At 52.4% G+C, this 25,254-nt stretch overlaps 4 protein-coding genes across 4 annotated transcripts; 1 reads left to right on the forward strand and 3 right to left on the reverse strand.

The window, feature by feature from the left end:
* Nucleotides 1-31: 31 nt before the first annotated feature.
* Nucleotides 32-344, reverse strand: ColSpa_12193 (uncharacterized protein; the record flags this gene model as incomplete). Its single annotated transcript, XM_049278405.1, is given in 2 exon segments — nt 32-157; nt 171-344. 2 exon segments carry the CDS (start codon nt 342-344, stop codon nt 32-34), a joined length of 300 nt encoding a protein of 99 aa, XP_049134362.1.
* Nucleotides 345-2,292: 1,948 nt separating this feature from the next.
* Nucleotides 2,293-2,478, forward strand: ColSpa_12194 (uncharacterized protein; the record flags this gene model as incomplete). The annotated part of the gene is made up of 1 exon (XM_049278406.1): nt 2,293-2,478. The coding sequence occupies one exon, from the start codon at nt 2,293-2,295 to the stop codon at nt 2,476-2,478; it is 186 nt and encodes a 61-aa protein (XP_049134363.1).
* A 13,373-nt stretch (nt 2,479-15,851) lies between these two features.
* Nucleotides 15,852-17,439, reverse strand: ColSpa_12195 (acyl-coenzyme A oxidase 2, peroxisomal; the record flags this gene model as incomplete). Its single annotated transcript, XM_049278407.1, has 2 exons — nt 15,852-16,346; nt 16,459-17,439. The coding sequence occupies 2 exons, from the start codon at nt 17,437-17,439 to the stop codon at nt 15,852-15,854; spliced, it is 1,476 nt and encodes a 491-aa protein (XP_049134364.1).
* Nucleotides 17,440-21,815: 4,376 nt separating this feature from the next.
* On the reverse strand, nt 21,816-24,261 carry ColSpa_12196 (interferon-induced GTP-binding protein Mx1; the record flags this gene model as incomplete). The annotated part of the gene is made up of 5 exons (XM_049278408.1): nt 21,816-22,514; nt 22,569-23,432; nt 23,705-23,806; nt 23,857-24,114; nt 24,163-24,261. The coding sequence occupies 5 exons, from the start codon at nt 24,259-24,261 to the stop codon at nt 21,816-21,818; spliced, it is 2,022 nt and encodes a 673-aa protein (XP_049134365.1).
* Nucleotides 24,262-25,254: the final 993 nt, after the last annotated feature.

Raw genomic sequence — 25,254 nt, forward strand, 5'->3', positions numbered from 1 at the left:
CCTTCGGGAAACTCCCGAAGAAACCGGGCCGTCAAGCCGTCTGTCTCACAAGCGCATTGGATACCGAAGGGCCGCCCACGCAGGGCACAGCGGTGAGGTCCATCCCGGCTGTGGTGGAGCTCGGGCTGGGCTGCGGCGTGCAGTTGGCTGATGTGCGCTAGTCGACATACCGCGATCACGGCCTGGTAGGTGATGGTTTTCCCGACGCCCATGGGATGCGCAAGCAAGGCGCCGAGGCGTCCGTCCGTGGCGGCCCGCTCGATCACACGCCGAACATCGTCGAGTTGACATGGTCGCAGTTTCCGCTTCGTGCCGGGCAGCTGGCGACAGTGCTCCGGATCCATGGTTTTGTGGTGTTCGTCATGACCGAAGAAGTGGCACGTCCTGCGCCAGCCGGCGGCGTCATCCGAGGATTCCAAGAGGTCGTCGACCGACACCTCGGCAGCGTGGGCTGGCTGCTCCACCTCGGCAGCGTGCGTGGGCTGCTCCAGGGGAGCGGCGGCGAGGAAGACGACGTCGTCATCGTTATCGTCGTCTTTGTTGTCGATGTCTTTGTCGCATGGATCATCGAGTTTGTCGGCATCGTTGGTTTCGCCGGCATCGTTGACATCGTCGACATCCTTGTTACTGCCAGAGGCTCTCGGCTCATGGCTCGCGTCAGGAAGAGAGTCCTCCGCATCTTGCTGCTCCGACGGAGCGTTCTCCGACGGAATATCATACCGCGAGTGAATCTCCCAGTAAAGAGTGGCCTTGCGCGCGTCGGCCTCGTTGGCGATCCGGTCTTTGCAGAGAGCCAGCACCTGGTCCAGAGCGATTCTGAACTGGCCATCGTACTCGATTGGTGTGGGGGGTCGGTAGACGAACTCTAGGCATAAATACAAAACCTCGTACTCGTTGTCGAAATGAACTCGGCTGGATGACAGCTTTGCCTAAAAGCTGTCCCAGCTGTAGTGGTATGCTAGTAGCCCCGGCTCGTAGTACGTGCGGAATGCGTCAGTCCCCAACAATACTTGCATCAGGTCCTCGTCGGCAGCCTGCCCGCCGCGTTGGATGATGCATCGCGCCAAGAGGAGGTGATTGATTGCGGATGGCGAAACCGTAGCGAGCGACGTGTCACGGCTGATGACGGATCGAAGCAGTCGTGAATCAGCCCCGGGGGTCGATTCGTTGAAAGCGGTCAACGGGGAGGAGGGCGCGGTGGCATCGCCCGCTTCGAAGTTTCCTTCGGGAGTGTTGTCGAGGTAGATGTCTTCGGTCTCTTGTCTGGGCTCGAGGGCTTCTAACCCAACGAGTGCTTTAGAAAGCGACCTACTTCAGCAACGTCGGGAGGGACTAGTATGACGTTAATCGAGGAAAGAGGAAAGAGGGAAGTAGAGAAGTAGGTTGGCAGACCCATTGATACGGACAGCAGGCTAGATGAGCCCGGAGGAGATTCTGCGACGGACATAGTGATGCGATGAAGGCCGAAAACCGCCGAATTGTTGTTGGAAGAAAAACGAGGTCAACGGGTGAGATACGAAGAATATATTTAGGCCAAAGTGGGGTGGGTGGAAGAAGAAGATGATGATGATTTAACGTCCAGGGTAATAATGCCAGGCTGTGCCGACATGGTCGATGCTAATCTAAACCATTTTACAGGATGCCGTCTTCACCTAACGTTCCTGTTCAATGACTCGGGCAGATTTCAGAGCAGAAATTGGTCGCCTCCATCCGTTCGCATAGAAGGGAGGCTCCCTGTGCTGAGCCTAGCAGAAAATCTATGCTTGCTTTCGCCACACGTTGGCGGAAATGGCGTGGCGTGGCCCTCCGGCCACTCTTGCAGAAGAAGGAATGTACTGGCGTCTTGCGTCTTCCGCAGCTGCAGCGGAGCAGCCTTCCGAGCAGATGTCGAGGAAGGCAAAGTTCGGGGGGTTTGGGATGAGGGACTATCCCAAGGTCAGCATACTGCCGAGGGCAGATTGACGGCCATCTCCTAGCGAAAGCTTGGAAAGCTACTGCTGTTGACTGCCGTTTCAAGTGCGCTAGTGTAGGCTGAGGCTGTGAGTCTGGGGTCTGTTTGCAGGCCTCCTTGGCTAGAGCCTTTGCTTCCTCGTTTCCTGGTATACCTGTGTGTTCAGGGTACCACCATACGTTTACCCTGCCGGAAATCGTCCAGCTTGTCCGTTCTCTCTGTATCCAAAGGAGGAGAGTTTACTAAAGGACCTAAACCTAGCCTGGCTGCTTCCAGCGCTCTGGGTATAGAGTCTGGCTGCGACTGCGAGGTTGTCGAGGCAGATATGAACCTTATCCGCCATGCGGGCCGTGGGAGACCATATGGCTTCCAACAAGGCTCGATATGCGACTTTTGCCTCTGCGTCAAAGACCTCTGTCTGGTGGACGAACGGTTCGGATCCTCGGAAGATCTGCCGTGTGGCCTGGTACCCTACCCAGCCTGCTCCGGCGGCGGTTATGCTACCGTCCAACATCTGGGAGCCGTAAGTATAAATATCAATATCCCGCTTTGAGAATGTTCCCAATCTGTCTGTAAAGGCGCTGGCCAATTTTTCTTGGGTCTTCCTAGGTTCATAGCCGACGATGCTGAGGGCTGTGTGCCAGTCAGCTAAGCGCTCCCAAGGTGGTGGTTCTAGCGGGTCTATATATTCAGCATTTACATCAGTGAGGCTTGCCATTCATCGCAGCCTTGAGTCCGGTCCGGGGCTGTCTGAGCCTCATTCAGAGGAGGTGTTGTTCGTCAAGGTGATGAACCCTTATAGAGGCTTTGTGAAGCTTTGCATCCAGCATCACCTCCACTGGGGGCAGGGCTGCTTCGCGCTGTAGGATCGGTACAGGCGTCGTTTTATACACAGAAAGTGCCGCTCTAATGGCCTTGGCTTGCGTGGTGTCAAGTCAACGAAGTAGACCGTTGACTCCGTTCGAGGTGATGTGTCCATTCTTAGTCTGGTTCCTGCCGGGCCACCATGCCTCTGATGCATAGTACTGAATGGGTAATATAAAGGAGGCTGCGGCAATCTTTCCTCTCCAGTACGTGTCCTTGGAGTGCCGTACCTGATGGAGAAAGTCCTGTTTCAGAGCCTCCTCCTCGTTTCGCTCCCATTGACAATCTATTCCCAAAGCGCACAGTCTTGCCACAGTTGCTCTCTTGGTCGTGTAGGCTCGGTATTTGCGTGTGCAGTTCTCTTCTCAGTATGGCCTCCCAGGTCCTCTGCCAAACGTGCGCCTTGTAGAAGCCGTAAGCGCTTCTCCAAGGCAATCTGTGAGCTGCTGTGCTAGTCGATCCAACGCCTGTGGGTCCCTTGCGTTACTCGCAGTATGGCGCATGGGAAGTACGGTTCGCTGAAGGATGTCGAGGAAGAGCTTCTCGTCCATCGTGTCGAACCGGAACCTCCCCGGGGTGGGGTTGAGCGAAACGGTTAGGGCCAAGGGGACCCGGGTAAGCAGGCTTTCGTGGTCTGACGTTGTGTGTAGGGATGTCTCTATGCTGGTGAATGCCCCGTAAAGGCTGCCGGACGCCCAGGCTAGGTCTAGCGTGTTGCCGCCCTTGTGCGTGGCTTCACCTATCGGCGACAGGGGGACAAGGCCAGCGGCCTCTGCCCATTCTACCAGATCATCAGCGTCAGAGGAGCTTGTCGCCTCGGGTTGCCAGGTCCAATGATGGAGGTTGAAATCACCCGCGAGCAGCACTCGTTCCTGGTGTCCGGGCTGCCAGGCTGTTGTGATATCCCTAACCGCTTGGCCGGGTCGCAGCGAGCCACAAGGGGCGTTGTACACGTTGATGACTGTGAGGACTTCTTGCGTTCCTGCCAGGAGTTGTAGGAAAAGCAGGTCCGTGGATGGATCGGGTAGAGGCCGTATTTGTACGCCCCGTAGCCCCGTTCCTCTGCGGAGATAGGTAAGCACCCTGGGTCTGTCTTCAACCCAGTTGTCCACTGGGGTGAAAATCTCGAAACCCGGGTGGTATCTTGTGGGCCTTCTCTCTTCCGACCGGATAGAGGGCTCTTGTAGTAGGAGGATGTCGACATGGGCCGCGTAGGCCAGATTCAGTGCCGTTTCGTGTGCGAGTGGTCGTCTGGCTACGTTCGCCTGCATGATCTGCAGGGCTCTAGAGGGTTGCCTTCTCATGGTGTCCCTCATTTGCTTGGTTGTAGTCCATCTCTTCTCCTCCTTCTCGAGACTGTTGATGCGATTGCTGAGTCGCAATTCTCCACGATCTCTCTCCCTCAGCCCGGATGGCCCGTAGCTGTGCCTTGTTCCTCCTCTGGTCTACACCCTTCACCAGCTTGGGCTTGATAGGGCAAGTCGTATCAAAGGCGGCATGGGGCCCGTTACACGATGGATACTTAAAGGGGCAGTCGCAGCCATTGTGACCCTCGGTGCCGCCGCAAGGGGCCTGGTGTTGATCGGTTGTGTGGGAAGGCGAGCTGCACTTGAGGCATCTCTTCCTTCTGGTACACGTTCGTTCGTTGTGAAAGCCGCCGCAGCGGTGGCATTGGGGAGACCTCTTCTCCTTCGGAAACTGCAGGTTCACAAAAACGCTGGCCCCCATCAAACGGAGGCGCCTTGGTAGTTGCCTTACGGCTTCCGCCTTGAAATAGGCTCGATTTCGTCTTTTTGGAAAAGCATGCAAGCTGGATCTCTTCGAATAGCTCCTCGGGCGTGATCTCTAGCTCTATGTTGCTTACTAGACAATGCCTAGTGTAGGGGACGTTTGCGATATAGGCTCGGATCCAGGTATCGCGCTGCTCGATGGCTTCCACCTGGAGAAGGCCGGCAATCTGTTCTTTGTTATCTAGCAGGAGTTTTGCGCCACTCACTGACGAAGGTAGGAGTGCCAATCCTGTCTTGACATGGTCAATCCCCTTGAGGGCTTCTCGAGCTTGGGGACTTAGCTTTTCTCGAACGAAAGCGTTTATGTCGTAGGCTTTCTCTTTACGAAGCGGACTGTCAGGTGGCAGACGCGCGAAGACGCGCAGGTCATTCAAGGCCGCCTGCTTTGCAATCTGCTTTGCAACTTGTTTTGCAGCTTGTCTTGCGGTTTGTTTTGCTGGCGTTAGTTCATCCTGTTTCCTGGTCGGTGGCTGGCTCGCCGCCGCGGCGTATGAGAGGGCTGGAGGCAACTGGTTCTGTGCCGTGTGTAAGGAATGCCCTGGAAGACTCTGGGCAGTCTCACTGGGACATGTGCCAATAGCATGCATGGACCTTGCTAGGCCGCGTTGGTGGCGGCCTGAGCGCTGCTTCCCCTCCTGAAGCTCCTTCTCCAAGGACTCGATCTTCTTCAAACAGTCTTCCAGGAATTGTTCCCTCTCGGCGTTTCGTCGTAGGAGATCCTGGACGAGATTCGCAAGCTTGTTGATCTCGTCTTTAAGCTCAATATTGTCCTGGTATTTAACCTGCTCGGCCAATCTGCTCTTTCCGGTCGTTTCCGGACTCGTCCAGACCGTCGAGATGTACTGGCGTCCCCGTAAACCGTAAACGGTGATCGATGGCTCCACATCTAGGAGGCGGCCATGATCGTGGGATTCAATAGTGTGGTGGGCCGGAGCGTTTTACAATCCTAACAAATACTAACAGTGGGTACCTTGTACCTGAATCTTATGGGCGTCTGGGTGACTGTGCATTCCGATCGTGTCCCCTGCTGGCCGAGGTGAAGTGGCTGGGTTGAGCTGGCCAATCAGAGGGTGAAGTAGATCACGTGATCCAAGGGCCCAAACACACATCCATGGTATGTGGCATATTTCCGCCACACCGAATATGGCTGGGTGGAACCACAGTCGTGGTCCACAAAAGGACCTCTAGGTAACCAGTTACCTTAGTACATCGTACAATCCAACATTTCCGCACCTCCTTGCACAGCCTGTCAATTAGTAGTCAATGTTTTGCTGCGGCAACGTCTAGTTGGCATGTTGCGCTCGTCCGTATCAATGTTAATCCGCACCGACACACCTCCAAAAAGCCACTACCCGCTGTAGCTGGTGCCACAACGGATGCCAGTTTTTCTAGTCCCTGCTTCCAAACACCTTTCACGTTGTTTTTCCACCCCGCACCAGAAGGGCAAAAAGAGAATCTTACCATTCCTGCCTGTTTCATTTAGTACAGAATCCCATCAATTCGTCTCCACACAGCAACTGTCCTCGAACAAATCGACTAAGATGCCTTGCATGCCATATTCTCCCTAATATTTATCGATACTTGATTCACATACAATGTCTGTGTCTGCAAACCAAGCCGATCCTAAAGAGCGTGAACTTGAACATGTGCGCATCCATCGTCAGTGTGGTGCTTGTGGATTTCTTTTTGATGTTGGAGACCGATTAGTTGCCCGTAAGAATACCCGTTTTCCGCATTGTTTGGGCGCACAGCTAACCATTGACACCTTGTCTGAAGTCCTTCATACCGGGGGTCCGATATCCTGTTGCAAGGTCCTAGATGCCATGGACTTTCCCTTGACAAGCTATGGAAACAATCGGGAAAATTTTCTTTTCTGTCGTTATCCTCGATGCTTGAGATGCGAGGAAGCTGGAGAGACTGCAACTATTCATGTGGATTGCTTCAATCTCTACATGTCACGAGCCTTCTGCATGGACAAACTTCATCGGCTCTGGTCATACTCACTCGCAAAATATCCATGGCCTAGATGCCCGGCTCTTCTACTGCCTTCAAGACTAGAAGCGGACCGCGCTAGTCAGCTTGCAGCTGACAGATACAACCTGAGAAGGCTGGCTAGCCTTCCAAACGAGATTGCCACTATTATATGGAATTTCCTGGGACAGCACTCTCTCTTGCGTTTCTCCGCCGTTCTCGAAGCTGTCGACTATCTCTCCACAGCTTCGGATGAGCCAACCTCGGTACCAATAGCAAGGATCGAAGTCTGGCACCGTGGGAGCCAACCTATCACCAACACTGTTGGTTCAAACTGTCCTATTGAGTTAACAATTGACTCAAAGGGCATCGCACGCATCACGAGGCTTGCATCCCCAGTGCAGGAGTCTCGATCTCGGTTCACTGTTTACACAACTATTGAGGCTAGTCAGAATTTGACAGTCGACTTCAGAGTCTGTAAATTCTTTCTTTCGGTGATGACACTGTTGCTAATTATCATTTCAGTTCGGCATTGGCCGCCTGGCATCCCCATGTAGACCAAAACAACTGCAAATCACAGATATCCCAAACCTTTCGAAGTTCAAGTGGTTTTATTTTCCTTTTCAAGCATCGACAACACGTCTTGCTAGCATTGATCTAGCTTCTTGCTCAGGAATAACATTTTTTCTATTGGCAAGCGACCTGCTTGCGGTCCACGCCCACACTCAGACGTCGCCTTCCGCAGAAGTAACTTTTGCACGGCTTTCCCCAACAATCCGATCACAAGTTCAATGGTTCTACGTGCCAAATCCAACCGCAGATAAAATATCCGCTTTTGGCGTTCGGCTTGCGGTCCTTCCCAGTGGGCAACTTCTACTCAATAGTCGTTCTCATTGTGTAAGTTATACCGTTATTACGGTGAAAGGCATGACTAACAAGGAAGAAGATCCGTACACCCCACAGGGGAAACATTGCTATCGGCCCATACAGCGAGGATACATCACAGGAGTACGCCGTTTATACTCCGGATAGATCCATTCTAGTATACGCCATTCCAGAACACGGCCCTGTTGTGTTCTTAGGGGCGATCACGGAGGGCCATAAGTGCTCTGGACTTCGTCCTTCTATTCCCTCGGTTTCTTCTCCTCTGTCAAACGCCAGTTATGCATCAGCAACCCTGACAGATGTTACATGCATCTGGGTGTTTCGTGAAAGCCAGACAGATTTCTGCCGTGGGCTGATTATTCAGTATGCAAATGGTTCAGAGCAAGCCCTCGGATATTGTCGACTGGGGTATGATCCTGCCGAGAGATGTGCAGATGTATCACAATTCGCATTTGCCGCTCTCGAACGTAAGATGGAGAATGGCTTGTCCCGCCGCATCGTGAAGGTAAAAGTATTGACAGCGCTGCGAGATGGTGGTTACCTTGGTCAAGATTGGACACGCTGCTCTAACGGATGCACTTTGGAAGTTTGGGCAACGGGAACGGAAATGGTTATGACAGTTTGATAGAAGAGTTCTCAAAAAGAAAAAAGAAAGAACATGCCCTTAGCGTTCCAGATCTTGCGCCCCTTCTGCGCATATCAGTCTTTGATCTTGTTAATCGTAAAGTAACCAGTACCCGAGCTGCCAGCGTAAAAAAAGCCATCGACAACCTGTCCATCCACGATGCACTGTGCTCGCGACCATCTAGCAGTAACCGTCTTGAATTTATTTCCCTCAAAGGTCTCAATTTCTGGGCCTGCCTTCCGGATTCTCGTCACACGTACCATGGTGACAGAGTCCTGGTTTAGGAGAGCTGGTTCTGAAGACTCGGCACCCTGCAGAGGTCCCCTGAACACTTGGGCGGGAGGAACAGGGTTCTGTTTTATGTGGCGCAAAGTGTCCATGATCGCAGATTCGTGATATTTGAAGTCGATGTAAGTTGATTTTTGCCCATGCTCTCCTTCGATAGGGTAATATGGTGCGAGGTAAGGCCATTGAGAGTCAAATACCCAAAAACGGGCGTTGGGACCAAAACAAGTCATCGCCCATATCTGTCCTCTTGTTGTGTTCTCCTGAAAATGTTCGAGACATGCTGAGTATGCCTGAGCCTCAACCTCGGCAATGTCGACGGGCCCGGCTCGGCCTTTCTTTGCTTCGAGAAATAACAAAAGATGAAATTGAGACCCATTCCAGGATTCAATGACAACGTCTACCCGTCTTAGACTTCCCAAAGGGACGGGGGGTTGCTCGGTAGACACGACAAAATGATTCTCCGTGAAAACGTGTTTCGTAAGCAAGTGATTCCAAAACTTAACGGTTGCCCATTCATCATGCCGCTCTGCATCGTCTCGAAGTTTGATGAGAATAGGGTCCAGCATTAAGCTCATGATGGGGCTGTCGAAATAGAAAGAAAGGAAATTTTTCTCAGCGTGAAAGTATGTTACAGTTTTCTTTTGGCATTTCGGTGATAGACCGCGCTGGAAATTGCTGATACTTATATAGTCGACAAATGGCTACAGATAGAAGATCTTATTACTACCACGGCTAGCGCTCTCCAGCTGCCTTACGCGACAAAATATCCCCTGCCTGAGAACGAGGGCGGCTGCACCCCGTGGAGGAGTAGTCCAGGGGTCATGAAACCAAATTGAACTACACGCCATATCTATCGTTCCTTTGTATACTCGGTTCCGAAGCCAACCGCGACGAGCAGCGGTCGATTGGCAGCGCTGTCTCTAGGCAGAAACCCCATAATCCCGCACGGTGATCCTTGCTTGGCTCGCATACTTCATTGACAGGGGACGGGATGTATGAGCACCAGAAGAGGAAGGTCTGGTCAGGAGAATCTCTTGGGCAGTCCAACACCAACTACCAGCATCAGCACTAATAGGGTAGCAGACGGCTGGGATTGCGGTTGCTTCCCTAGATCCGGCCGTGATCCGCGGTCATGTTAGCAATTCTAGTTGTGCTAAGCCCGTGTTCTGCTGCATCGAATTCTTGCAAGACCTGACTTCTGTCAACCCAACTCCTGCCTACCCAAGTTTCGGTGGTGGTCGCTATTTCCCTTGCTTATTGCGCTGCACGGAAGTCTTTTTGTGGCGCAATCTCCGATGAAATCAAGGAACAGCTGAAGCATTCGCTGCCAGACAGCGTGAATTGTCCGCAGCAAATGTTCTGCAGAATATCTACAAGTCACCATGTTTACATGATAGCCGCTATCAATGCCCGGCCATGTTGGCAGCTGAAGGGTTCTATTACCCAAAGCGCCATGGGGTCAGCAGGCTTGGAAGATCTACCAGTTGAATTGCGTCATCTGTAAAGGGGATTAGGTACCCCTTCAAATCTGTTGGTTTTCTTGCCGCCCTATGATGATACTTGTGTTTTCTGCTTATCTTGCTTTGAAACTCGGGTTTCAAGGGTTCAAGCGCTTGTTGGATTCATGGTGATATCTCGGGCCTGCGTAGGTCCAGGCCCGAAAGTTGTAATGGTGTATTGTTCCTCCGTCCAGCCGAGGGTCTCGAACCTTAAGGGACTACCCAATCCCGACCAAGTCTTCTTTTGCTAGGTTCCTGCTGCTGGCAGAGTACTCTGTGTGTGTCACTGATCGCCCCGCATGTCGCCTTGCCTACGGTAGCCTGTGTCGCCCTGCGGCAGCAGCCAGCACAAGGCAATATGAAGCGGTCGGTTATCTCTGCGCGGGGCCATTATAGCCTCTGCCGAATATGAATCGAGCTCCGTAGGGCATCCGAGCACAATAGCTCATTGTTGGCCTACCCTCAGTGCGTGGCACACTGAGCCTGTGTGACTGATCAAATGGTTAGCCAAACCTCCTCGCCTGCTGCACCCTATTTAGGCTCAGGACGGGTACCCCGCACCACACAAGCCATCGCCACTCCATCCAAACATTGGGACATTCTCAGCCCACTACCGCAGACATGCTACCAACCCAACCACACAGAGCATTGCGGCTGCGAGGACCAAAGTCAGCCCCAATCGCAGTTTCCCTCCGTCTCAAACAAATGCAACACATAGGCGGAGAGGACCGCCTCGTTGGGTCGGATGCCTCCAGTTCTGGTGCTCCTGCGGGTGGTCGACGCATAACTAAGCGACGGTCTTGTGATTCACCTCGTCGTAACCCCCGCCGGCGTGCCTCGTCTCGTGCTTGTGGATTCTCCACGTCTTTCCATACTCTCGTTTCTCCTTAAGACCTATGCACCGCCTACGGGCGTCCTTTCTTCCTTCTTAACGACAGCCAAGCGCCCGAACCCCGGCCCGGCTGTTGGCACCACAGTACCGCCAACATCTTCGCCGGTTCCCAGAGGTACATGTCACGACGGTAGTCTCCCTCCAAACCAAGAACTCGCTCCTCACCTTGATGCAGCCAACTCCCGCGTTGCTCTCTCAGGCCACGCTCGGGGAGACGTAGCCCCTATGTTATGTTACTTTGGTTCTCGACAGGTGACAGGTGTGCTTTTGTTGGGGTGGAATCAAATCGTTGGCACCTGCCACATTTGACGGACCAATCATTGGAGCAGCTTGGATGATTGCTGGTTCAGGCGCTGCTCATTTTCTAACCGCCGGCACAACGCGGTGCCCCATTTCAGGGCTTGGCGCCTCCACTCCTGGCCAATTCCACTCGAATGAGCAAACACGGAGGAGTCTGTTTCGGCTCCGTGTCGTTGGAACGTAGGTACCTCATTTAAACGCCGCGAGTTTTCTTGCTTGCTTTGGATGTACCGAACCATGCGCATTCCCCCCAGTCCTCGTGGTGACACCAAACTTGCAGGTCTCTTCACGCAGTGTGTCAAAGCCAAGCCCCAGAAGGCCAGCGGGCTGGCTGCATTACTCACGAATGCCGCCTGGCGGTAGGCTCGGCCTCTTTCGGCATCCCGGTCGTCGACGGTTACCTTCAGTTCACGTCGCGGACAGCCACCCACGAAGCCTCTTGAATTGCTGAACATCTCACGTAGGTTGTCGGAATTGATGTAATAGCGGCGAAGGCGGGGTGCTGATACGTTGTCGCTTTTAGTTAATCCTCCATTGCAAGCGCGGAAACATTGGCTCGGGTAGCAACTGGCTAATCAATCATACTGGGATAAGCTCATGTGAAGCTTACAAGCTAGCAGTCATGCTTCCAAAGGCTTAGGTGGAGCTCAAAATGCAGTGAAGGCCGGTAGCCTTGGGTGGGAACACACAGAGTTTGTTACGCTTTGGCTAAGCCATAAAGGGCTCTTGCGTCTATCTTACATGCGCCCCTTGTAGAGTGTCCACGCGCCCTCAAGAAAACACCGCTGGTTTTACCCCTACTTTGCCCTCCCGAACCGGCGGTGTTTTCTTGAGGGCGCGTGAGTGTCTACCCTGGTCACAAAATAAGCCCATATATAAAATCCACTTCCGTATGCGTCATCTTTGATTACTCCTTCCAATGATTGCGGTTGCTCGTGCAGGGTTAGTAGCTGGCCATCTTGGAGCACTTCCTCCGAGAGTTTAGGTCCCTATCTTCGGCGGCTGAAGGGAGCCCTGCTGTTGGTGGCACGAGGGTGCGTATGGGGTTAGTCGGTGGTGAGAGTTGGTGATGTGATGTTGTGTTGTTCTTGTCCTACGTTTGGTTGATCTGCATATCGAGTCGTACAGTTGCCGTGTGTGATACCCCGGCAGGGCAGCGTCAGCCCTTTTCGAGAACTGTCCTACCCCTTCTGGTAACCTGCAAGGCTTCTCTGCTCTCCTCAATGCATTTCTGAGCGTGGTTGAGTAAACCCTGGTTGGCTTCTTTATCGGCGTGCTCCTTTTCCCGTGCTCTCTTTCGCCGCTGCTTTGGCCGCCGAAATGAAGCTCACGAGAGAAGCGCAAATTGAAAGGGTGCATCGGAATGGAGGGAAGGCAATTTCAAGCATCAAGTAGTCTTCAAGAAGCTGTTGGCATGGCCCATCCGGAGGGGGGGAGGGGGTGGTGTGATGCTCTGCCGCTGAGTCTGTGCTACGCGCCGCACCTCTTCAATGGGAACAGTGCTGCAGACCGAACGGCGTGTCATATTGGCGAGACCTCCAAGTCCATCTACTCTACATGGCAACGTGACACTGCGCATAACGGGAAACGGTATGGTTTTGTGCGTTTACACGCTCTTAGTTCTTTTGGCGTCACTTCCATGCAATATCCTTCCGGACATGATTACCGGAAGAGGGAATGGCCCAGTAACGAATGAGCCTTGGGTTCAATTTTCAACGTCCGCTCTGGGGCTATTTGAGCATCACCCGGGGAAATGAAAGACGCTACCCGGTTGGGTGGAATCTTCTTCTGCGGAGAAATTGTGGCTATGGCAGCCTAACCATGAGAGAGGATCATTTGGAGGTTGCAACCGATCGCAAATTGTGACGAACACCAAGGGGGACGGAAATAGCGTCCTAGTTCCGAGGGAATCATGTGGCGAGGTTGCCTTTCTTTCCATCCCCTGCAGCCACCCATCTTTTCCGCCATAGTGCTCCAACCAGTGCGTAGTCTGCTCTAGCGCCAGCGCTAGTTACCGTACAGTCGGGACTGGCTTTAGATAGTGCTTGATCACAATCAGACGGATGCCTTTCCGGGGAGGAGATTGGGTCAACCCACACGCATGATGCGTAGTTCGCCACATTTACAATACATACCCCAGCTCAGCTGAATCTGCCTTGCCATCCAAGTGTTAGTATTCAAAATTTACTATTGTTTGTCAGCAGACCCGACAGCAGTGGAGCTTCACACCCTGCGCCCAAATCATTTGATGAGGATCAGGATAAGACAACCAACAGCACGCGACAGGGTATCAGGGCAAGCATGCATGTATCCTTGTTGCAACGAAAGGCAGTTTGTGCAGCCCTGACTGGCACGAAGCACCCCTCACAGTGACATATCCTCTAATATCAGTTATGAGTCTTCCGACGAAGGAACCCACTCAATTTCCATTATGCGCACAGCAAGAAGAAAGGACCTTAGAATGAGAGTGGGCACCGTTGTTACTTCTTCGTTGTGTACCTGCGTCGATACTCCGCTGGTTGAGCCGTAACAGCGGGGCTATAGGGGTAATCAGATGGTCTCGGTCCGGCAAGGCCTGACCTAAATTCCTGGGCGTTCCACACACAACAAATCTTGGCTCTCTGTTCACCACGGCCATGCCCCCAAAGGACCTTGGTCACACGGCAGGCTGTCCAGTACCTCAACCAGGGCTGTTACTTCGTTGACGCCAAGCTTACTTGTATGCGTGATCACGTGAGCAAAGCATTTCTGCGGAAGGCCCGATGTTCGGTCAATTCCGACCTGGGGTTTCATGACTAATCAAGCTGCGCGTTCAGCCACAGAATAGAAAATTCATCCTCCTCATACATTTCGAGCTGCAAAATCCTCTGCTGTCAATTGTTTTCTGCTGCGAGAGTGGTGCAAAAGGCGCTGCTACTCTTTTACTTAAACCACGTTAATGCTTTCAGGATTACCCCAGAGTGACTTCACTCAGGAAAGGTAACTAACTGCCTTCACTAAACCGTGTGCTCGTGGCTGATCGTTCCCCAAGTCACCTTACCGCCCTCCGACCGTCTCAGGAGCCCATCAAGCCCGTTATTTCTGGATGGCAGGCAAATGTCAGCAATGTGTTGCTTCTCCTCTCTGCCCATTTTCCCCTTCTAATAGAAGACTAGGAGGACGTCAAGGATGCACTCGACCTGTTCCAACATCTTGCAAGGCTGGCCCGGGGGCGGCAAGACTGCAGCATTCTATGGGATTATGACTTGAGACCTAACAGTCGAGTTTTGGATTACATAACGGGCACTGGTATCTGGGCGAGAGAAATTGCCGAGTATGAAAGCCTCTCGTCCCTGGAGACTGAGACCGCTAATAAACGACACGTCATCGCAGAAGTCCAGACGGACGGCGTGGTAAAGTGTTTGGCTTCGATGCCACTTGCCTGCAGCCGCAGAAGTACGCTCCCTGTGAACTGCACTACGTTGCTTTGCTAATTCTATCCCAGGTCTTGTCTTCCGAAAAACCTCCACATCCTTTTGGGTGATGAAAATGACGCGTGGAGGCAGGCCCGGCAGTATGATGTTGTTCATACGCGAGCAGTCCTTGACGGCAGCCGACATTGGCCCAAGTTTTACAGAGATGCGTATGATCACCTGAAGCCAGGCGGTCTGCTTGAGATAGAAGCAGTTCAGTGGATTCTGCAAAGCGATGACGGCACCCTGCCCAATGACTCCGCCCTGCGTCGCTGGGCTGGGATTCTGCATGGGAGCAAAGTTGGCAAACAAGATTTGGACTTTGAAAACACAAAAAGTCAACTTGAAGCTGTTGGCTTTATTGCCTCGGAAGAGATTCTTAAACTTCCGGTCAGTGCATGGGATTCAGGTGCGTCTGACGAGGAGAAAGAGATTGGCAATTGGTTCAATAGTTTCTTGAACTTGGTACTGCATACTCGGTGCTTCTCTCTTTATGACTGGGGCTCGCAAGACACCAGGCTAGGGCTGGAAGGGCTGATGGCGCAAGCGAGAGAAGAGATTCGCTATCGCCAACTCCACACTTACTTCAGATTGTGGGTTTCCCACTCTGTTAGCGATGCAAAGCAATCGTAAGCGCTGACATGATCGGCAGTTTTGTCTGGACAGCCAAAAAGCCTATGCACTCCACAGGAGGAAGGCCTTGGCAGCTCTGAGGTGACTCGGCATGGTACAGTTGAGAAGGATGTAAGGGTATCACTCGTGTTTGGGCTCCGAAACCATAGATGGGTACGGTCAACAGGAAAGACAATCGCTGCTGAGGGGCGAGAAGACAATACGGAGAGGCAGCATTGGGGTGATGGATCGAGACTCTCTGGCAATGGAATTTTTTGCTCTAAGTTCCAAGAACTGGCGTCAAGTCCCTCGCTCTATTACCTTATAGACAAGTGTTTCAAAAACTTAAATATAAGATAAAGATAAAATGACATTCATCTTCATTGCTGTTCTAAAACATAGCTAGAAGTAAACTCGAGTGAGGAAATCTAACATATTGTCGGGTGGCTTGATTGATTGATTGATTCTCACATGATTTTGTAACCGCTAATATGTCAGCAGCTATGCCTGGCTGGCAGGGTGTCAAGTGAAAGCGTGGCAGCCAGCAATGTAAGACATACTGATGCAATTGGAGAGTGCATCAAGCATCGAATCACCAAGATAGAGCATACGTAGTATCCTCCCCTCACAAGGCTTGTCTACCGTGGGAGACGACGTCAGAAGGACCACTCAACATTGGTGGCGAGCGATGGGTTGTGAGCTATCGAAATTGGTTTCCCAACTCAAAGTCTCGACTTGAGAACCCTCTCTGCCAGAACATCATCCTCACTGTTGCCGAACGCCGGTAGTGCCCTGATGAACCCCTTCATTGCTGTCCCATCAACCAACGGGGCCGTGATGTAGGCGCGTGCGTTCGCCCTCTCTACCAACGAGGGTAGAAGGGGCAACAGGTTGCGATATGCTTGTTCCTCGTCATCCCACAACCTAGATCGGGTTCCATGGCCGTGTTCGACAAACCAACTAAGGTCCTCCTGAATGCAAGACTTCTCGAATAGATCGAGCACCTGCGGCGCAATGTCGCCCTGCGCTTGCGCGGCCTCGTGCGCCATGCGTTGCCCGATGGCTTCTACCATCGTCCTACATCGAGGGAGAATGCTGTTGTTGTAGAATGTGCCCCTCAGGCTGCCGGATGCGCCAGAGGCGAGCGTGATCTTGCCGGCGGCCTCCTCAAACATGCCTTTCTCATACAGCGCAAGAGGTAGCGTCGGGTCGGCCGCCTGTGGAAGACGATATCTGTTCGTCAGGATTTCGGAAGCAAGACCTAGTAGGCGCCAGGATCAGTAAGCGACCTCACACTCCAGGAGGGGGAAACCTACGGATGCTTATTACCAGAGTATCACCCTCGGCCACGGAGTTTCCTTGGAAGGTCGACGCGAGTTCGCTTATCTGGTTGTACGCGTACAAGCCCTGCCAGCCACATCGCTCTGCCAGTTCAGAAAGCAGACGGGACGACCGCACCACCAGCGCTTTGAAGACCGTGGCGATCCCTCTGCGAACGTCCACGTCGTGTTTCGGGTTCATGAACTCGCCAACGCTCCATAATGCGTAGGCATGCAGGACTTCCCCGTGCGCCAGCGCTTTCAAGATCGGCCGCTGTTGCGTGCTGAACTGAAGGATGGGCAGCTTTTGCACATCTCCAACCAACCGGCGCTGGCTGTACATGGCAGCAATGCAGCCGGCAACCCTGATGGCGGATACCCCCATGATGGAGAGAGAAAGCGTGCCGACAGAGACTCTCCAGATCTGGGCAAGAAAGTCTTCTCGCGCATTGTCGGCCCGCAGCGCCGACCCGAGAAGCGCTCCGGGGCGAAGCCGCACGTGGCGAAACGTCGTGATAGAGTGGTCGAGCGGCTTGGTCCCAGGTCGTACGGGTAGAACGCGCGAGACAACGCCGGCACACATCCCTCCTACATCGCTGATCCGCACGACGAACGGCTTCACCCCTCTGTCGTCACCATCCACAATCAGACGAGCGAAAACAACGGCGACGCGAGCGATGCCTGCCAACGGCGACGTGGGAGGCATCGCTTTGGCGGCGCCCGCCGTCGGCGTATCCAGGATGAAGGATCCATCGCTTTCCATCGTCGCAGTCGTTTCCAGATTTCGGGCATCGAGACCGTGGTCTACTTCTGTCAACATGAACTCCCCACATGCCCTGAAACTCAGAAGGTCATCAAGTGTGGCCTTGAGATCAGGTCTTTGGCGGGAGAATCGCGCAATCGTGCCGACACATAAGTTGAGGTGGATGGTGGCGATGACGAACGCCGTCATATCCCGAGCGGCGACAGCTAGTATTGGCTCGGTCAGCATGATTCGCGCCAAACACACTTAATAGAACGTACGATCGAAATGGAATTTCCAAAACTTCGGCGATAGTTCGAGAATGTCGTCGACAGTCAGGCCTAAGTTTCGTTTAGCGTTCAGCCTTTCGTCGGCCGTCACCGGCGCATCTTGGCCCCGCACCTCTGCTCAAGCAAAGCATTCTGGCTCGTTCGTAGTGCAGCGGGATGTTCGTGGCAGACGGTTCGTGGCGGCCGTCTCGTGTGGCATCCCAGGCTCCACTGTGGAAGAGAGACGTGTCAAAGTCCATGGCGGAGTTATCGAGATGATACCGAAGGATTCGAGTGTCGGACGGAGCGGCCGGCGGACTCAAGCACCAGAGGAGTGATTAAGTACAGTAAAGTTTGAGAGATCTAGACCCCGAAAACGAAAATGGTGTCATGCTGGTGCCGTGAGAATGGAATCCTTCATTTACAATCTTCATCCACTGGAGGGTGAAAACAGGCTAGCAGTGTTACTGCTCAAACAAAAATGAGGCAAGTCACAAAAGGACTACGCTTTCCAGAGTCTTTTCAGCTTATGCGATGACATGGTTGACAGCACCATCTTGAGAAAGCAATAGATTACTTTGAGCACAATCCAACTTAGCAACTAGGGCGATGAGAACGATGTTTCTGGCTTTCACGAAGAAACAGCGTCAGCTTACAGCGTCAGCTTCCAGCGACCACTTCACGTTGACCTTGGCGTGTCATGTCCGCGAGAGCAGCCACAAATGGCCGAATTGATAGAGTTTCTGGATCAGGAACCAGAATTTGATTTCGGTCGCGACTGGAGCTTCTAGAGTTGTGGACGAAGTCGACTCCCGGTCGTTGGCTTTGGGGGTTTAATTCATCGCGGCTGTTTATGGATGGCTGCGATAAATGATTTCTCAAAGGTCAAGAACCAGAAACCGGTTTCCGTTGCGACCCTAACGTGTGCTGACCTTTCCGTACCCTGTTAGAGGGAGCAGCCAAAAAATAACTGCATCCAAGAGTGTAAGTTGACCTTCATATTCCATGCGAGCGAGAGCAGCCACAAAAGGCGCGCTTGAAATGGGGTTTTCCATCAAGAACTGGAAACTGATCTCGACTGCGACTATGCAATCCGCCCTTTTCGAGAATATGTCCATACCGTTATCGAAGAGCGAAAACGGCGCAACAATCCCGCAGCCGCAGCAACAGCACCTGTCGGCGAAAGAGCGCGCGGACTTGAGTGGTCCGTCCACTTTAAACGGCAGGATGCAAGTGCCAGATGCTAGCGCCAGATCTGGCCGCAGGAGCCAGTTTCGTCTCCAGTCTAGCCCCGGCACCCCGGTCATCCCACAAACTCGTCGCCCGGTCTAGACCTAGTTCAACCGGAGCCAAATGTGGCTGTTTGCTCAGTCCGTGACCCTACATCTGATGCTTTACGTCTCGCCCCACCGCAGCGCCCGATCTGCTTTTTGACCAAGATGCAAGAATGTTTTGCTTACGCAAAGACTGACAGTTGTTTGGTGACGTCAGTTTTACGAGAGGCCGATCAGCCTTTTTGCCGCTGGGTCGGGTCAGACGTCGAAGCAAGTGTCTCCGTTGTCCTCCACGTCCGATAAAGGAAATTTTTGCCGGACTCCAAAGAATATTCCCTCAGCTGTCCCATTGTGGGAAAAGCTTTGACCGTAGCCTGTCCCTCACTTTGCCGCCCACAATGTTCACATGTGTTTTGCGGATACGCTAGCTAAGCGGTCAGGAGATTTTCCCGGATGAGTTGGTTTATGACATACCCTCCAGCAACCACCGATGCTCGCTGAGGGGTGGTTTATTCCAAGAGCTCTGCAAAGGGTATACTGTAACCGTGCCAAGCGCAAGCGCTTCTGCACGCTACATGTGTAGGAAGCTTCGCTGAAGCGGAAGTGTGTGATCGCGCCAGGAGTTAGGGATGTCTGGGTTGCACAAAAATCTCCCGGCGCGCTGTCACCTACCAAAACAACGACCAGTCCGGAGCCACTACGGAATGAGACAAAGACGGTCAATTTGCGGATGCGAGCGGCAGGCTCGAGGAGGGATCGACTCCAATTGCACACCCGAGGACTGGATGGTGGCGAGCCGATCCTATGGTGATCTCTAGCATGTGTCATTATTTTACTTTGTATTTTCACGTTATCACATTTCGCCCTTGAGTGTATCGTAATCAGAGAACATACAAGTAGGGCGAGTCTGCTACAGTGAAGGAATGTTCAACTTGATTCGACCCTTCGTTGTTCTCATCCTTTAGCGACTTACAGACAGTACAGTGTATACTGCGCACCCCGGTCACTGGGTGGCAGTTGAAGAAGACTACCCTTGAGATTGCCCGAGGGCCTCCTGAAGGCACCGGATAGTGGCCGAATTATTCTGTAAATCTTAACGTGTTTCCGCGTTATGCAAAGCGCGCCGCAGCTCGGGCCTGGGTCGCTTTTGCCTCAGGGCAGAACACCTTGGCGAGACCTACCGCAGTCATGGGCCGAAGGTCCTCAGGCTATAAGCCGGCTGTCTCGGAAGACAACGGACCACATCCCCTGGCTCCCTTGGGGGCTTCGGAGCCGTCTGTGAAGACGACACAACCAACGGGGTTTGATACGAATAGAAACCCGGTCTAGAAGGCCACCGCCGCTTCAGCCTTCGTCCGCATGGCGATCGAGGCCCTAGTTCCTGGTAGGTGCTGTGGAGGCAAGATAGCTGGATTCTTATTTTTTTCATGGCCCGTCCTCCTTTTTCCCTTTCCCCCAGAGAGAGTCTACAATATTCATCTACAGTAAGCACCACACAAAGCTAACCTCCTCAGCGGGGGATCCGAACCATCGGTAAATAGAAAACAGTTGACTCATGAGGTCGAGATCGTTCATGAGCTCGATAAGTTCGTTCGCTTCGGGGCCTCCTGATCGGATGCTGCCTCCCCACAGCTCATGGTGGAGGTTGAATTCCCCGACGACAATCCGTTCGTCATGTGGGTTTGTTTCTAGTGCTGCCCTCAGTTTCTCTCTGAAACTCTATGTTGGCCGTCTTCTTGGAGCGACGGGTTAAATCCGTTATGTAATACTATGCTTGTTTCCATGTCGTCGCTTGCTGTGATTGTCAGACTGTAGAGGTCTCTGCTGTTCTCTCTGAAGTGCCATCTGGAGTGATCAAGTTTCTTGCTAATAAAGAAGCATGCGCATTTCCTAGATGTCGTTTTGTCGTTCCTCGAGGGGTAGTCTCGGGTCTCATGCTCCTGCGCGCAGTGACCGCATGTTGTTGTTGCCTTGCAATGGATTCCTATGTGGCCGTATGCATCAATTGAAGCATTGCCTCAAACGGCATTATCTGTCGTATTTATCGCAGTGGAATAGAGTACCTGGCCCTACTAGATGAGTCCTCGTCTTCCGCCTTAGAGAACTGAACTACCACAGATAAAGCGGTTTCCTGGTTGCCCGAGCGGGTCAGCCAGCCTACCTACTTGATCTCTGCGGTGGGGAGGAATGCGTTGTTGTCCTGTGTCAGAGGCTGGTGTCGTACAGAGTAACGAGGTCGACGATAAGCACAGAACAGGGGTGGATATTTACTGTTATTCCAATCTGCCTTTCACCTAGGTCCGCCGCAGCTGCTCCTTATGTGCTCCCCAGGTCCCCCCCTTGACCGAGCTTAGTTCCCCTGGCTATAAGCACTAATCCCGCGGCGTTGTGCTATCGTCGATCTCTAACGTTGGCCCTAATGGCTAGCCTTTGTTGTCGAAGTTTGCGCTGGGCGCTTGGCTAGAATCCCTTTATGCTCCCTCAACTATGTGCCTGTGCGGTCCCAGCTGCCCGCCGACGGCCCCACTAGTGCTGCGCCGGTGCCCCCCTCCGGGCACCTGACGTCCTGGAGTAGGTCGCCTCTTATTTCCGTGGAGCGCGGTCCATGTCTATTGAGGTAGTACTTATGCCGTGTGTCAGCTTGTATGTCGGGATCCGTACCGTGGCGCTGTTACCGATGCGGTATTCCCAGTCCTCAGCAAATCGGTATAGGGTTTCTATGTCATTAGTCGTGGCAAGGGACATATGCCACTCGTTTGTATAAATCACCTGCGTGCCCAGCAGATCGCTCTAAAACAACAACACTTATCCCCATTCATTATGCCACTGTTGACCATACTGAAGATCTGTCACTTGTCCTGTTTGGTTCAATTCAGTGTAACGATATTGAATTCATGATCACTAGTCGTACCTCCAAGGCCTAGCCAGTGGCACACCTGCCCAAGTTTTCCGGGCTGCGACATCATGAATGAACAATAGCAGTTGCATTCTTATATCTGGCTTCTGTGTTGAACAGCCGCGCCCGGCCACGCCGATTCCCATTAGACTTCGCGGAGGCTGGGCTTCGTAATCTGTCTTGTTTTCAAGATCGCAAGACCTTCAAGGCCTCCTCGAAGCTTGCCACCTCCCTTTTTAAGGCCTGCCGCTGGTGTTTCGACTCCGCGTCTTCCCCCGCGATCTGCTCAAGCTTGTCGTGGTCGAGATTCATGATCAGCTCTGGGCCAAAAACTTTCAGCGGGCTGCCGCCACCCTCAAGCAGGAGGTGAAAAATGACTTGCTGGCAAACGACATCGACAAAGCGCTTGCGAGATACCTTGTAGTAGCTCATTAGAGTATCAACGATATCCTCACACACCTGCTGCCCGTTATCCTTGTTGACAGCATGCTGACCTATTTTGCTCATAGGCACGTATCGCTCATTCTCTTCCCCCCAGGGTGAGTCAATTGTCATAGCGTTGAACGTTTTGGTCATCCGCTCACATCGCTTCTTCTGAAGGTTTGCGTTGAAGTAATGGTTGAAAGTGTTCGGCGTACCTCCACGCTCGATATCTAGAAGGAAGCGAGAGTGGCTCATTGCCCGCTGGTACGAGTTCACCAGCCTGTCGAGTAAGAGATTGTCCCATAGGTTGTCTCTAACCTGCTTCTCTGGGCACAACTCAGTAAGAAGCTGAAAAATGTATTCGTGGACCAGCGCAATTGCGTTGCTCACATGGGACAACACGAGTTGCTCCCATTTCTCCGACTGCTCTTCAAAGACTGTGGCAAGGATCGTTCCGCCAAACTTAAATGATGTTATGAATTAGTTATGATGCAATCCGCAGCCAGCAGCACTTACTGTTCCAAGTTCGGGTCCACGGCTTGACTCAAAGACCTCCTCGATGTGGCTCATGATAGGACCCTTCAAGGGCTTGGGGCATTGATAATCATCCGTACAAATTATACATCCAAGTTCAGAGTATCTAGCGAGGTTGATCTCAAAGGGAAGCTGGTCGATGGTGCGTCCAAATGAGTCCTCCCCCTCATCGTCCCACGTAGGGCCGAAGTGTTGCTTGTGACCGCGTTTCCAGAAAACGTTCGAGAAGACTTCATTAAGCTTCATAATTTTCGTGATGAGTTTCAGGTCAGGCAGCCTTCCAAAGATCTTTTCGCTGGCATAGTATCCATTCAAAGCGGCCTGAGTTACGGCCAAGAATCTAGAGGCCAGCTTACCCAGATACATCCTCTGGGAATTCGGATCGGCTCGGGAAGGCCCCATGGCTTCTAGATCAGCCCTAAACTGACGTAGACGCTGCTCAACATCCGACTTAACATGGGGAATTTCCTGCTTGGAAATGTGGAAGAGCAACTCCTGGAGCCTGAGTTTGAGGGACGACGTGCCGCAGCGATCCTTGACGGATGACCAAGCAGGTGCCATGAAAAACGCTTTTTCGGCAGCGGCACGCTGAGAGAGCGTCGAGGTATTGTCATCTGCGCTACGGTTCTTGACAACATAGTATCCAAGTTTGAGGGTACTGCGCTTTCCAAGAACAAGATCAATGATCATACCTTGGGTGGCCATTTCTGTAACGAGATCCGGCTTCGTGAGTACACCCATCGTGCGCACACCCTCAGGATCAGCGATTTCGGCAAGTTTAAGAATCTCCTGAGTGGCAATGTCGACGCTACACGATACGACTGCAAGTATGCTGCCACAAGTTAGCTGGTCGCTTTTTTAGGTGGAATCTTTGAGACTGGCATAGTTCGGCGGTTAACCATATACGACTTCACCATGTTCTCGACAAGAACGATATCGCTTTCCGTGGTGAGTCCTGCACGCCCGTCAACCGGTGGGTGCCTACTTCTAGTGGACTAGATGTAGTTTACCTGGCGTGGGCACACGGAAAATTCCCGGGACATCAATAACCGTTAGATGGTCTTGCTAATCAAAGGTGAGTCAAAGAAAAAGGAACTAGGAAGCTGGGAAGAACTAACGTCAGGTCCGCTGATCTCGATCTTGAGGATGTCTTCACTGAACGCCGCAAGCCCATCATCTTTCTGAGCTGCATCCATTCGAATGCCCATAGCACCGTTGGCCTGAAACGCTATTAGTGTAGGCAAAACAAATCAATGAGGCTATCACAAACGTCTTTGAAGACCTGGACGAAGTCATCGCCATCAATACTCGATAAGTAGCGCTTGAATTCAAGAAGCTCAGCCTTGAGAATCTCAGCTGCGCCAGGACGAGGAATGATAGAGACGCGGATGGACGTTTCCGGCTCGCGACAGCATGTAATCTGAGTCGCATAGCGAGTGCAGAGACCGGGGGCGCGAGGGAAAGAGAATCCTGTCAGGCTCTCCAGTACAGAACTTTTCCCAGACGACTGATCTCCAACGACGACAAGCTATCACGACATAAGCTATCTGAAAGTAAACATGCTAGTTTGACTTACCTGGGGCAATGGGATTGTCGCACCAATGTTCAACTCTCTTAGCTTGTCAATCTTGGCCAATATGGCCTGGTTTCCCAAGCCGGTTCCTCCAGGTGCCATGGTCAAAGTCATGACAAAGTGATGATACTGTGAAAAAATTTCTAGTCGGCGAGAAGAGAGGAAGACATTTTCATAGTTTGGGGCTCGGTGTGGACAATGGTCTACTTGGGGAGCTGTTGACTCTTCAATAGTTGACAGTTTCGGCTTGTTATTGCCACCTCATAAACTTAATTAGACATCCTGAAACTGTTGACAAAGATCGCAGTCTTGTAGAAGTGACCACTAGCGCTTGCACTGTGCCTGCAAGAACGGCACGTTTTTTCAAAATCGAAGCCAGATTGGCTGTATTGACAGTATGAAGCCTACAAAGGATCTCCAGCTAGGAGGACGAATAATTCGATGTCACTTCTGTCAAAAAGCGACCTTCTGACAGGGATGTGCATCCCAACGAACAATCGCAAACATTCTCGCCGGCCTCTGGATCATGAGATAGTTAAAACCTTCTATTAACAAAAAGGTATCTCCAGAAAAGCACCCACACAGATAAGAAGCATGTTTACACTTCAAGATCTCAGATTTTGACTTTCCCAACCACTGTTAATGTTCAGACCTCAGTAACTCTATTTTGAGGTTCTTGTTGAGACGTAGTAAAACTTAATGGGAAATTCAGTAAAGCAAAACGTCAGATCTTCAAGGCTTGCCTGATGCTTGGCAGGCGACTACTCTGCGAATCGCGGCGGCGACGACTACGGTATCGGCTCGCGCTCTCTCTTCGGCCGAGGAGTCTGTGGCAACCCAAGCATCGGAGGAGCGGTGTTCAGATAAGGATACTGGATTGACGGTGAACAGTAAAAGTGAGAGGCCGCCCCACCTCAATGCAGAAACCAGCATTTTTCACATCCAGCGAAGCAGACCTCGTCCCTGCTAACAATCTCGGGCGTCTCCAACTTCGTTTCTCGTATCATCTCTTCTTCGCGGAACTCTGTAAGCGCGCTTGACCAGCTCCTTATAACGCTAGGACGGAAGATCGGCCCAAATCATGGCGTAAAGCGG

The sequence above is a fragment of the Colletotrichum spaethianum genome, assembly GCF_022836535.1.
Source record: "Colletotrichum spaethianum MAFF 239500 DNA, contig59, whole genome shotgun sequence".
In the NCBI taxonomy this organism is placed as follows: Eukaryota; Fungi; Ascomycota; class Sordariomycetes; order Glomerellales; family Glomerellaceae; genus Colletotrichum; species Colletotrichum spaethianum.